General features: G+C 39.5%; 2 protein-coding genes across 2 annotated transcripts; both read left to right on the forward strand.

The window, feature by feature from the left end:
• The first annotated feature begins 1462 nt into the window (after positions 1-1462).
• LOC115822669 (uncharacterized) lies at positions 1463-9304 on the forward strand. The gene is given in 2 exon segments (XM_030786583.1): positions 1463-4627; positions 6209-9304. Coding segments are annotated over 2 exon segments (6261 nt in total).
• A 2686-nt stretch (positions 9305-11990) lies between these two features.
• Positions 11991-13981, forward strand: tmsb4x (thymosin beta 4 X-linked). Its single transcript, XM_030786035.1, has 3 exons — positions 11991-12025; positions 13014-13126; positions 13376-13981. Exons 2-3 carry the CDS (start codon positions 13027-13029, stop codon positions 13408-13410), a joined length of 135 nt encoding a protein of 44 aa, XP_030641895.1. The 5' UTR covers positions 11991-12025; positions 13014-13026; the 3' UTR covers positions 13411-13981.
• The last annotated feature ends 473 nt before the right edge of the window (positions 13982-14454 follow it).

Consider the following 14454-nt stretch of genomic DNA (forward strand, 5'->3'; position numbering starts at 1 on the left):
TACTATATATGCCCTTCAAAGGATATAAATTAAGCAATAAATATTTTGACATTTGATTTTTTTTTTTATCTGTCCTTTAAAGGCTTAAAGTAAACAGATCATTGGTCATGTTTATTTGCCATTATCAAGTTAATAATTTGTTATCAAAAAGCACCGTGTGAAACAGGGAACTTGCCATTTCTTCTTTAATGATATTTAACCGTAACTGTGACGACAGATCTATGTATGCTGTAGGAAGTATTAAGTACGGTTAAATAGTCATAGTCTTATTAACTGCTTCACTGAGTAAGGGAAATTTTTGCATTCCATTATGCCACATGCTTTCACTCTCGTTTATGCAGAAATCAAACCCTGCGGTGTTCACAGGTGAAACACTGACCTACCAGATCATTTTTAAGGTGCCACTCGAGGGAAAACATCTCTATGTTATACTCTACAGTGGGAAAGGGGATTTGAATGGTGTAAATACATGGGAACTGACAGATTAGCTTTGTTTATGTTTGTGGAGAATGAGCCTCAGTCGCTTTTTAAAATAATGCATATTAACAATGAGCCTGCCTTTGGATATTCAACAGAAGTAACCAAAGACATATATGGCAGGACACTATGTTTAGTGCAACTATGTGATGTTTCCTGCTTTAATACTAAGTGTAATATGGCTTGTTTTGGAAGATTTTTTTCTCAGGCCCAAGCTTGTCATCTGTGTATATCTGGCTTTATACATAATGAGGAAGTCACGGTGGCTAAATATACACAGTCTTACTTGCGTTTATGGTTTTGGTGTCAGAAACATGTGTTTTGCATTTTTTTTTTTACATACCTGAAGCACTTGTGTGACTCCTCTCTGACAGAATAGTGAGTGTTTCATGCTGAGATTGAGCTCAGTTTGAGTAAATCCCTCAGTGTCGTTTGATACGTTCCACTCTTTTGTTTCTACATATACATTACCATAAGAAAGCCTAAAGTGCTTTAAGACTACCAGCTTCAAAGTGTGTGAATCAATTCAGGCTTATGATGATGGTGAGTACAAAATTTGGATTCCCTGAACTGTTTGTTATTTATTAGATTATTTATTATTTATTATATAATACAGTATCTGTATGTTACTTATTAATTTATCGTCATTTTCAAAGATTTAAAGATAGAGTTTTTAAAGACAGCATCATTTCCAGGCAGCCGATATTACCAAATCCACAATATCGTTTCATCCTTTCTACAAGATTTGTTTTGAAATTACAAACTAAAATACTAAAAATACTAAAATAGATTATTGGTAGGCTTAATTATATATAACATGTGCTGCAAAATGAGCAATTCACTGTGTGACACTGCTGGACCAGGTAATTCAAAACCAGAACCAGTCTTTTTGTTTGATATAAGAAAGAACATCATTGCTCACTTAATTGCTGACACAGGCTTGGTTACTTTTTCTTAGATCACAAAGCCCACAAGCTTCACTTTGATGCTGACTGGTATTGTCCTGAGCTGTCTTTCTACGAGGGCACTTGACAGATGGTACCCAAAAACCCTTAAATGCGATGTGTCCTTGGTGACCAATAGGACAGAGGTCAGCGTGGACTGTACTGAGAGGGAGCTTACCAAGGTTCCGGAGGGCATACCGTCCAATACTACCAATCTGACCCTCACCATCAACCACATTCCGCATATTACGAAAAAGTCTTTCCTGAGCCTGGAAAACATCATCGAAATTGACCTGCGCTGCAACTGTGTGCCAGTCAAGGTAGGCCCCAAGGACAAAGTGTGCACAAAGAGCGTGACCATCGAAAATGGAAGCTTTTCGCAACTGAGAAATCTGAAGTCACTTTACCTGGACGGAAATCAACTCTCTAGCATCCCAAAAGGTGTCCCTCCAAGTTTAGTGTTACTTAGTCTGGAGGTTAACAGCATCTACTCGATTAAAAAAGAAAACCTCTCTGAATTGACGAACATCAGGACTTTGTATCTTGGTCAAAACTGTTATTTTCGGAACCCTTGCAATGCCTCTTACTACATTGAAGAAGATGCTTTGTTACAGCTTGAAAAAATTACTGTTCTGTCTCTCAAGTCCAACAATTTATCTTACGTTCCCCAGAGGCTACCGTTAACCCTTAAGGAGCTATACCTTTATAACAACAGAATTGAAAGGATCGTTGAACGTGATTTCAGCAATTTGACCGAGCTGGAAGTTCTTGACCTGAGTGGTAACTGTCCTCGGTGTTACAACGCACCTTTCCCTTGTATTCCATGTGCTAACAATGCCCCACTTGCTATTGATAAGCGAGCCTTTGTGAATTTGCATAAACTACGAATTTTGCGACTTCACAGCAATTCTCTCACAACAGTGCTGCCAGAGTGGTTCCAGAGTTGTAGTGAACTTCAAGTACTTGACCTCTCCAGCAATTTTTTGGCAAAAGAGATAACACACTCAACCTTTCCCAAATCTTTACCTAACCTGGAGGAGTTAGACCTCTCTTTTAACTATGAGCTACAGAGGTATCCCAAATCTCTCAATCTCAGTGATTCTTTTGCCCATCTGAAATCTCTCAGAGTCCTAAGAATCCGAGGATTTGTTTTTCAGGAACTGACACAACAAGACATTCACCCATTATCCTTTCTCAGTAAACTCGAGTTTATTGACCTTGGCACTAACTTCATCAAAATAACTGACCTGAGCATTCTGACCAAGCTCAAGAACTTTCAGGTTGTAAATTTATCAGACAACAAAATCTCATCCCCCACTGAGGATCAGCATGCATTTGGATTTTCAGAGGCACATGGTCAGATTGTTGTGGAAAATGGTTCCCCAATGACACGAGGTTCACAATACTATAATGGGGAAGTGAGAGAGATTCACTATTTTAGATATGATGAATATGCTCGCAGCTGCAAATATAAGGACAAAGAACTTGGTACTCTGAGTTCACTGAACCCAGAATGCAGCAAATATGGGAAAACCCTGGATCTTAGCAGAAATAACATATTCTTCTTGCATTCCAGATTCCTAAACCTTGGTGAGCTGAGATGCCTCAATCTTTCAGGCAATGCCATGAGCCAAAGCTTGAATGGCTCTGAATTTGTTTATCTCAAAAACTTGCAGTATCTTGATTTCTCTTTCAACCGTCTGGATCTCATGTACTCCACTGCCTTTCAAGAACTAAGCAACTTAGTTGTTCTGGACATTAGCCACAACAATCATTACTTTACAGCAGAGGGTTTGACACACATGTTGAATTTCACAAAGAACCTCAATCAACTAAAAACATTACTCATAAATCATAATAAGATATCCACTTCCACAAACACAGAGATGGAGAGTTTGTCTCTTGAACGTTTAGAATTTAAAGGAAACCAGCTTGATATGTTATGGAGAGATGGAGACACCAGGTATTTCAATTACTTCAAAAACCTGATTGGCTTAAAGGTCCTTGACATTTCTCATAACAATTTAAACTTCATCCCTAAGCAAGTGTTCTCAGGCTTACCAGAAAAACTTACTGAACTTTACATTAACAACAACAAGCTAAAATCATTTCCTTGGGATGCCCTGGAAATTCTGAGCAACTTAATGGTCTTAGACCTTAGCAGTAACCTGTTAACAGCTGTTCCACAAGAGCTTTCTAACTGCAGCAAGTCTATTAAAAAGCTACTGTTACGCAAGAACCAAATTGTAAAACTAAGCCCTAACTTTCTAAGGGACGCGTTCAGCTTAAAACATCTTGATCTCAGCAGCAACCAAATTCAATATATTGAGCAATCAAGTTTCCCAGAGGATGTCATAGACAAGCTAGATGTCCTTTACCTGAACAACAACAGGTTTGTGTGCTCTTGCAATGCCACTTGGTTCATCAGATGGATAAACCTCACGACAGTGAACATCCCACGACTAGCATCTGATGTGAACTGCGCTGCTCCAGGTGCCCAGAGGGGCAAGAGCATCATTTCTATCAACCTACAAGCCTGTCAGCACAACTCTCTGTCCATCATCCTGTTTATCCTTGTGACAAGCCTGGTCTTGAGTATTCTCACCCTGTCCATATCCAGTCACCTGTTTCTCTGGGACGTGTGGTACATCTACCACTTCTGCCTGGCCAAGCTCAAGGGTTACCACAGCCTTTCCTCTGAGAGCACCATCTATGATGCCTTTGTGGTCTACGACCAGCGGGATCCAGCTGTTTGCGAGTGGGTCCTGCAGGAGCTGCGTGTTCAGCTGGAGGAGAGGGGTGAACCACGTCTCCAGCTCTGTCTGGAGGAGCGTGACTGGGCCCCAGGGTGCCCCCTCATTGAAAGCCTGTCTCAGAGTATTCAACAGAGCAAGAGGACAGTATTCATACTGACAAACAAGTACCTTAGGAGCGGCAGCTTCAAGACAGCATTTTACTTGGCCCACCAACGGCTGCTGGATGAGAAGAATGATGTGATCATCTTGATTTTCCTAGAGAGGAGTCTCTGTCACTCCAAATACCTGAGGCTCAGGAAACGGCTTTATAAAAGGTCAGTCTTGGAATGGCCCACAAATCCACAAGCTCAGCAGTACTTCTGGTTCCGCCTTCGTAGCGTCATGGCAACGGACAGTCAGCAGCAATACAATGAGCTATTCAGAGAGACACTTTGAATGTTTGAAAATGTTGTATACAGCACATGCTGTGACTCAGTTTGCTTATTACCTCATTATTAATTTGCTAACCTGATCTATGGTTTGGTACAAGTAGTAATTTATAATGTATGTATTTTATAATCCAGGCTGAGTGCTTGACAAATGTTCTTGCTGAGATAATTTCATAATAAGACTTGTAAAAGGTTATGATATATCAAATTATAATCATATGTACGCATTGGAGTATGTTATTTTGTTTCAGAAGATTTTCTACTCTATTAAAAATGTTGGTTTGGATAAAATGAAAAATAAAATCCTGTGTAAGGATGATGGTATTGTGCTTGTGAGGGTTTTTTTTTGTTTGTTTTGGGTTTTTTTTTTTGTTTGTTTTGTGCCCCATAGATGAACTCTAAATGGCAGAGAAACAAGGAAAGAACCCTATGTCCCAACTGCATATAACGTTCTATAAATATCATTTTATTGCTTGTTTCAGAATGAGCAGTGAAAACATGCAACTAAATTTAGGGATGATGGTTACATTGAGATCTCCCTAATGACAATGACAGTATATTTCAAGTTGTATCCTACATTTGAAAGTTAAATCAATGCTTTCATTTTCGCTGTGTGACTTGCCCTCATATAAACATCACCATTGTGATATTCATCCACAAGTTCCATCCTCATGCTCATCCACATCTAGATAAGATGCCAAACGAGTGTAATTTTTGTCCAGATGATTTATCGATGTCTCAATAGCATTTCCACGAAAAGAGAGAAGTGAGCCAAACACACTTCCTCTTTTGTCTTGGGTTGCATTATAACTTATCTTGGTGTTGTTTCAATGGTCTGAGCAACCAATCAGCTATTTCTAAAGTGCATTCTGTGGTTCGACAAGAAAGGTATTTTCTGTGAAGCAAGCTAAGGGTGCATCATAAGGAATATCTGACCATAGCCCACGTGTGGGGAGCCAGGTGGTATGAATGTCAGCCAGACATGGACACCACAGAAAAAAATAGCCGTTGGAAGCAAAACTTCCCGTTTCACAGAGGGAGTTTTCTGTGAATGTGTTACCACAGTTTATTTGAGTGGAACTTCTTATAACTTACACATCATCTGAAAAGAGATCATTACAATGGTAAGTTTATTTATTTACTCATTTACTTGTCTTTCCATAGCAAAGCTGGAATGAAAAAAGGTGGACAAAACACCATATTCGCAATTAACTTGATAATCATATTAAAGTAGGGTATTCAGTGGCATGATTTTGTCATCTTAAGCCAAATGCAATGAGTATTCAAAGTCTAAGTAGTCAGTCTTGATAATGGAACTAAATAGAATTTAAAATGATGTTTTTGTAACTCAAAGCACTGCTGGGTGCCTTAAAGTACAGAGAGGCATCACAGTAAAAACAATTATATATAAATGATTATTTAAATCTGACAGAACTACTTCATGTAATAACACAGCCATAGGGCACTGTGCTGTGTCTGGCGAGCTTTCTGTTCATCACACTGACAGCGCCACAGATATATGCTGGCACTAGTTAAAAAGGCATTTATCCAGTTTTGCAGCAGAAACCCTTTAAATTTATATAACCAGTTCCTATACTCACAGGTTGCTACCACCTACTGGATAAAGCTTGCGTGCTGCCTAATGGTCACCATACTGTTCAGGCCAGCACCCAGTGAACTGAGTCTGAGAAGTCTGAGGAAAGTACCTTGTGACGTTCAAGAAAACTCAACGACAAACACTGTTGTTTTCAACTGTTTTCGTCGCGGGCTGAGAACATTCCCCACTGGCATCACCAAAAATGTGACGAACCTTGACCTGGGTGACAACAAGATTAAAAATTTACCTCTCCATGCTTTCAGTGGCATGGACAACCTGACCTATCTCAATCTCAATGAGTTGAATAAAAAGAAATCTGTGTGCATTGCCCAAGGTGTTTTCGTCAACCTGACCTCCCTGAGAGAGCTGGAGCTCCAAGGAAATAATCTGACGTATGTTCCCGATCAACTTCCGTCCTCACTGGAGGTGCTCAAATTGACATCGAATAAAATAATTTCTCTCAATAGCACCTCTTTCTTACGTGTGAAAAATCTGACAAAACTTTACCTCTCTAAAAACTGCCACATTGAGAATCCTTGTCATGAAGTTTATTATATTGGAGATGGAACCTTTTCCAATTTGGAACATCTGAGGCTTTTAACATTGTCTTATAACAACATAACTAAAGTTCCAAGCAGGCTGCCTGTTTCTCTAGAAGATCTGGAGCTTGCTTCAAACAGAATAAGATATATTGGAAAGAACGATTTTGCAGAACTCAAAAATCTGGTAACTCTGAAGATCCAAGGAAACTGCCCACGTTGTTATAATGCCCCGTACCCATGTGTTCCTTGTCCAAATGGTTCCATTGAGATTCATCCACTGGCCTTTGACAACCTTAAAAATTTAAAAGTGCTGGACCTTGCTGGAAACTCTCTTCAAACTATGAATAGCTCTTGGTTCAAGAATTTGCATAACCTTCAGGACCTTTTTTTATCCTTTAATTTTCTAGCACATGCTATTGTTGCTGATGGAGGGTTCTTAAGTTGTCTGGACCAACTAAAGAAGCTGGATCTCTCTTTTAACTATGATCTCAAAGCTTATCCTCAAACTCTAAAGCTATCACAAAACTTTTCAAATTTGCTCTCCCTGAAAACACTTCACATTGAGGGTTTTGTTTTTCAAGAGATCACAGAAGAAACCTTACGTCCACTTTCCGGCTTAAACCTATCTGTGTTAAACATGGGGACAAACTTCATTGCGCACTCTCAACCAAAAGTTTTTAACAGTCTGCAGAACTTAAAGCTCATATATCTCTCTGAAAACAGGCTTGCTCCTGTGGTAGACAGTTCCTTCAATCGTGACTCAGCATCCGATTACATTCCTGTGTTCGCCAAGCCCCCACTCTGGGGACCAGACATCTCTAGAAAAAACTTCATTTATGAACTGTCCCACAGACTTGTGAAACCTGAATGCTTTGATAGTGGCCGCGTGCTGGACTTGAGCAAGAATAATCTCTTTTTCATTTCTCCAAAGCAGTTTGAGGGATACGGCAACATTTCGTGTCTCAATCTCTCAAGAAATGGTTTTGCAGCTGCGCCAAATGGAACTGAATTCAAACTCTTGCAGGAACTGAAGTATCTAGATTTGTCCTACAACAAAATAGATCTGGCATATGACCTCGCATTCACCGAGCTACAAAAATTGGAGGTGTTAGACCTCAGTTACAACTCTCATTATTTCCTAGTGTCTGGGGTGACACACAATTTAAAATTTTTAGAGAGACTCCCAGTCTTGAGAGTGCTGAACATGAGCTCCAATAGCATCTTTACATTAACCACTAAAATGATGTTCAGCAATTCTCTCAAGGAACTGCAGTTCCAGGAAAATTTCCTAGGGAAATTATGGCAGGGAGGTGATACTTATCACAAGCTTTTCATGAACCTAAAGAATTTGACTTATTTGAACATAGCAAAAAATAAAATTAAAACTATACCATACATAGTCTTTGAAAACCTGCCCCGTACCATTCAAAAGCTACGGCTGAGCGACAATGAACTGGCACATTTCAACTGGTCAATGTTAAGACACCTTGATCAACTTCAGGAGTTAGAGCTGGATAAAAATGGCATATATTTCTTGTCCAAAAACCTGTCAGAAAATACAAGAAGCCTACGTTACCTCGACCTGAGCGGCAACAAAATCTCTCAACTCTCCGATGGATTTCTGCAGGGTGCCTTTAGCATAACCACTCTTGACCTCAGTTACAATAAGCTGAATATGATTAACGGATCCACTTTCCCGCTCAGTTCAGAGCACGGCCTGAAAAAATTACTGCTCCATGGAAATCCCTTCCACTGCACTTGTGATATACTGGATTTTATCCTATGGATCGAAAAAAGTGACATAAGGATCCCATGGTTAGCAACCTCCGTGACTTGCAGCATGCCAGAACTTAAGAAAGGAAACTCAGTCATCAGCTTTGATATCAACGAATGCAACAATATCCAGGTCGCCTTTCTCCTCTACTTCCTGTCCATGCTTATAATTTTCTGTGTCACTTTCGTTTCCATAGCATTCCACCTGTTTTATTGGGATGCTTCCTATGTGTGGTATTATTTAAAAGCTAAAGTGATGGGGTACAAGTATCTGAGGTCTACAGACACTTCCACTGTCTACGACGCCTTTGTCACATATGACACCAAAGACCCACTAGTTTCTGACTGGGTCCTGAACCATTTGCGTGTACAGCTGGAGGAGAATGGGGAGAAGTTCCTGCCCATCTGTCTAGAGGAGAGGGACTGGTCCCCAGGAAGCCCTGTCCTGGACAATCTTACGCAGAGTATCCGTCTGAGCCGGAAGACTGTTTTTGTGCTGACTGAAGCCTACGTCAACAGTGGTTCCTTCAAGATGGCAGTGTACCTGGCCCACCAGCGTCTTCTAGATGAGAACAAGGATGTGATTGTGCTGTTGCTCTTGGAGCCTGTGCTACAGCACTCCCAGTTTCTGCGTCTGAGGAGAAGACTCTGTGGCCACAGCGTGCTGGAGTGGCCCAAAACCTCATCGGCAGAGGCATGGTTCTGGCAGTGTCTGAGGAATGCCATCCGAGTGGACAACCAAGTCAAGTACAATAAGATCTACTCTAGGTATTTCAGCATGAAGTAAGGCAGTAGTGCAATGTACACACACACAAGCACACACACAATGTACACACATGCACATGCACACGCACATGCACAAGTGACTAGTAAAATTCCTTAAATGGATCAAGATATGACTTTGAGGTTACTTATTCTTAGCACTCTCACAGGCACCGTTTTTGAAACATAGCAGGAGCATCACTGAAAAAAGTGACAGTGCTGGTTCATCAATATCTGATCTTGGTACCCCAGTCATGACAGGGGCAGTGTGAAACAGGGCTTAGTGAAAGACCACTGACTCTGAAGACCCGGAATATTCCGTGAATCGGGATTCTTGTGACTTCATCTCTGAAGTTGGTTGATGGATTTGGCACCAGCACCTGCTGAAAAACTGTTAACATTCAGAATTCTTGGCTTGAAATTCTCCAAGAATTTCAAGCCAAGATCATTCTGAATTTGGCTACTTGTCCCATTTTCATGTTAACCTGAGCGCATGCTACATTGTTTTTGTCTTTGTCTTGTTCTAGCGCATTTTTGAAAATACTAAGAAAATACTTCTTTATCGTCACTATCATAACGCATGAAGTAGAGTAAAGAATAACAAATCACTCAAAACTGACTTCAGATCACACAGCAACAATAATAATGCCTTCAGGACAATATCACACGTCATCTGACGAATAGCTATTTGCACTAGTCATTACATGCAGAAGTACGGCGGAAACACAAATACAGCGCACTCATAAATCAAATCCAATAGTAATCCAGGGATCAGAGACTATAGAGAAAACAATTTAAAAAAAAAGCTTTTAAAGCATATAGAGAAGATAAATTACAACAACAACAACTACACATACATGTCGGGTGTCCTTTAAGCTATATGGTGGTCCCCTTGCTATCAGCAGAAGCATACAGGACTTACTTACTTACTTACTTGTGCGATCACAGCTGATCACTTCTGGACTTATGATCCTGTTGTCTTCTCTCTTTCGTCCATCCATTTCTAACAAAAAAGTCTTGATTATGTGTCTCTGTGTACCACATGATATTTGCTATATGTGATATTTACAATGATTATTTACATGTGAGCAGTAGGATGTCACTCATCCACAGCTTTTTTTTTTCCATTATTGGTCATTGGTTGAAAGCAAGAGTAAATGACTTCTCTTTTTACTGAAATGTTAGTGTTTGGTTATGCTTTTGATCTGTCTTGCCTGAAACATTTACAAATACTTTCGTCACGCGAAAAAAAAAGTAATATCTCTAATAGTCTGTCATTAAGCCTTGTGTAATATTTTTAGTCAATATCCTGTTTTCTGGACATGTACAGTAAATGCCTGTAACAAAGCTTGAGCATAGATGTATGGATACTCAGAGAAGCAGCCAAATGAAACCCAACATTTTTATTGCATGGTAATCCTTGGGATCTGATCTGCTATCTTTAAAAAAATGAACTAATAAATTGCCTGTCACAAGGGAACAGGGTGAATCTTTTATAGTTCTTGTTACAACAATATCTGTGTAATCTATTAGTCTAGCTCATATTCTCTCTCTCTCTCTCTCTCTCTCTCTCTCTCTCTCTCTCACACACACACACACACACGCACACACACACGATTGTCAAAGATGACACACAGACAAGAAAGTCATTGGCTACACCCTGAACTGTTTCTTTTTGCCTGCTTCAAACAGATTTAATTTGAACAGATGAGGCCAAGATAATACAACGAGTCTGAAATATGTGTAAAGTCGAGTGCGTTTTTGTTGATACACCTCACTGACGAAGCGTTAAAAAAAAAACGTGGTACAGCATGTGCAAGTGGTATGTAGTTTAACCCATATGAGGAAAACAGGCCTGCAGAAGCTTCTTAAGGAACTTTGTTAGTAATAACTCACGCAACAGGGTTCTCCTTTTGTAGCATTTTACCGGAACACGCCTTTGATTAACTTTAAAATTAATCACTGTTACAGTTGTGTTTTTGTCTGGAATATGTTCTGGCTGGTGTTTATTGCCTCAGACAATGAAAATGCATATACGCAACCGATTTCTGTGAGGACAGCGCCATTGCGGCCGGAGTTAGTAATGTTACTGTGCAACGAAAGTTTGCTGTCGTTTAAAGATCACAAAACTTATTCATTCTTTCATCAGAAATACAGAGAAGGCACAGAGGTTCGTGTGAATGGCAGTGAAGAAACATGGGTGGGTTAAGTAATGCCGTCACCCTGAGTGTGCAGTCTCAGCAGAATCAATAGATACTGTAACGTTAGCATTATCGTAAATGAGGGCATTCATACAAAAAAAAGAAGTCACCTATATGCATAAATATTAAAGATCTTTACACGGTGTCATTGCACAATGAATACAATACGTTGGAGTGTAAGCAATATGATTAAGAGCTGCAAGTATGTCCATACCGATAATGTTCACAAGGTGTCGTTGTAGCACATCGCTAAACATTTTAATGGCGCGGTGACTTTGCACGCAAACAGTTGTGATTCGAATGACAATATTTTGCATGATAAAACTCGTTTCTTCTTCTCACGATACTGTGAATTCATTGAGATACCTATATATCTCTCAACCAAAAATTTTTTTATGAGACTACCGTTTTCAGGAATTAAAGGTGGGCAAAAAGTGGTAGCGTGACGTCACGATCTTATTTGCATAAGGAGGACTATAAATCACATAACCGATCTTTCGATTCATCATCTGGAGAAAAGCGACTGGTCGATCAGCCGTACACAGGTAACAGTGAAGACATTTTTACGACTCCTTTGCGGGTTTGGGAAGTATGTTATACAATAATAATCCGTAGCTTGCCTGACTGAAAAGTGTATATAGAGAACTAATAAAGCTATGATATAAAAAAAATATTTGAGATAGTGTTAGTCACTGATAAAACTGTTAACCATATATGAGGACTGATGTTGATCAGGCGATTAAGTTAGTCTGAAAAATTTACTATCTCGACAGTAAGAGTAAAATACATTTTTTATTAATATTTAGAAATTGCCTCTTGCGCCATGTGTGAAGCAGACAATAGCCTAGATGCTTCGTGCGCCCTGGTCTAGCTGCGTCTTTGTTCAAAAGCATGTCAGTTACCGTGAAATACAAGATTCAATTGCATTAAAATTGCTCTAGGTTATTTGACTGTATGACAGATTATATGCACTTTTTCTGTTATAAGAAATCTGTGAAGACGTAGTTATCTCGCTTCCTCGAAAAAACAGTTAGTCAAGATGACGCGGAGTAGGGCGGTGGTTGCATACCATATGTTTTTGGAGAACCGTTGTCCAACTGATGCTTCGATATTCAAAGTCTTGATTCACTTGATTGTGCTAAATTTGAGGTATGATTTTGTCGTGCTCTGACCGTTCTGAAGATTTCATTTTACAGTAGTTATCACCTATATCCGTGTATTATTTATGCGATCCAGTATTTTAACGACAACGCGAGGAGTCTATTATGTAATTCAAAGTTTAACCGTTTACAGTTTCCTCCAGAAGCCTTGACTACGTTTCGTTCGTTGCTTACGCGATAAAGAATGTATTATTATTTCTGTTTGGCCTACGTATGAAATCGTACTTCAAATGTATTTTGCCATGTCGAGGCTCCGACAGTTTTATGCATTGCATACGCAGATTATTCTTGTGGGTTACCGCAAACTGTCTGCCATTAGTGACATGCAACTTTTTTTTTCTCTCTCTCTCTTTCCTTCTCTCGGTGTGTTTAGATAATCTGCCAACATGTCTGACAAGCCAAATCTTGAGGAAGTCACCAGCTTCGACAAGAGCAAGCTGAAGAAGACAGAGACGCAGGAGAAAAACCCCTTGCCATCTAAAGAGAGTGAGTCTCTCTCTACAAATGAAGCACAACCCAGCTCTTTCTTTTTCTTTTTTTTGTTTTGTTTTGTTTGGTTTTACTGGCACTTTAAAAATATTTTACACATACAATTTTATTATTTAAACTCAACTGTACATGACATATATCCATTCTATGCTGAACAGGTCATCTGATCAGACTATGTGGTGGTTTATGGAAATCTTAAATGCGTCCATGGCTGACCGATTTCTCGCTTTTCTTTGTGTGTTACAGCTATTGAACAGGAGAAGCAAGCCGCCTCTTCATGAACCAAACACTCCACTATGCACTCTCTGTACATTCCACAAGCATTGCCTTCTTTTCACCTCTTTTAGCTGTTAAACTTTGTAACAGATAAACCTAAGTTGCATTGTGATTGGACAAAAGCAGATGACTGTACAGCCCTGTTTCTTACCCCTTATACCCCCTTTTTATTGCACCGATGAGAGAGAAAGAGAGAGAACAAAGGAGAGAGAGAGCGATGGTCTGCTGGGTAGTTTGTGCAGACGGGCTGGCATCTGGTGTGAAGAGCGTCGCTTCAGCGTTCCATCACCTGTATCTGGCCACCCAGTCTGCTTTGAACATCTTGTGGCATTGAGGGGAGGGGCCGAGAGTTTGAGTGGCATGTCCAGGGACCTCTCACTTTTAACATCTTTGTGTTGGTTGTCCTTGGATGACTTGCAAAATGCTTTCAAGACATGCAGTGTTTGATTTTTTTTTTTTTTTTTCCTTTTGGAGGGTTTTGTTTTTTTGTTTTTTGTTTTTTTTGGTAAAAGTTCAAATCTTGGAATGCACAAAATTTTGTTTTGATATGCAAATAAAAAAATGATAAAACTGTAATTTATGGGTGGACAGCATTTTGTGAATTTGCTAACATACATATAATTTGTAAAGGAGCAGAAGCCAGATCTGTTTTGACAGACACTTTTGGTGTTGTGTAGGCATTGATCATTTAACACACCATATTATATGGCTTCATTAGGAAAGATTTCCACATGAGATTAATAAAAGTGACTTTACAGAGCTGATATCACTTTGAAGTCAACGTGGCTAGTTCAAGGAATGAGGTGAATTTTACAATGTAATTATGCAATGAATGCCTCTAAACTCAAAACACTAACTGAATATGAGTTTGATTTCTTGAATTCATGATGCTGAAACCAAACTGTAGTCCTGTCAGATTTGTCTCTGAAACCTCCCCCCCCAAAAAACATTAGATGAGCTACCCCAAGTAGTCACATAAATACAGTGTCGTGTAGACAAGTTGTATCTATGCACTGATCCAGTTTATCAGTATGATAAAAAAAAAAAAG

The sequence above is a fragment of the Chanos chanos genome, chromosome 10 (assembly GCF_902362185.1).
Source record: "Chanos chanos chromosome 10, fChaCha1.1, whole genome shotgun sequence".
Classification (NCBI taxonomy): Eukaryota; Metazoa; Chordata; class Actinopteri; order Gonorynchiformes; family Chanidae; genus Chanos; species Chanos chanos.

Excerpts from the sequence above, each read along its gene's own strand:
- tmsb4x (XM_030786035.1), top strand. The coding sequence starts at position 13,027 with ATGTCTGACAAGCCAAATCTTGAGGAAGTCACCAGCTTCGACAAGAGC. Across the intron at positions 13,127-13,375 it reads CCCCTTGCCATCTAAAGAGA|CTATTGAACAGGAGAAGCAA; the intron begins GTGAGTCTCTCT and ends TGTGTGTTACAG.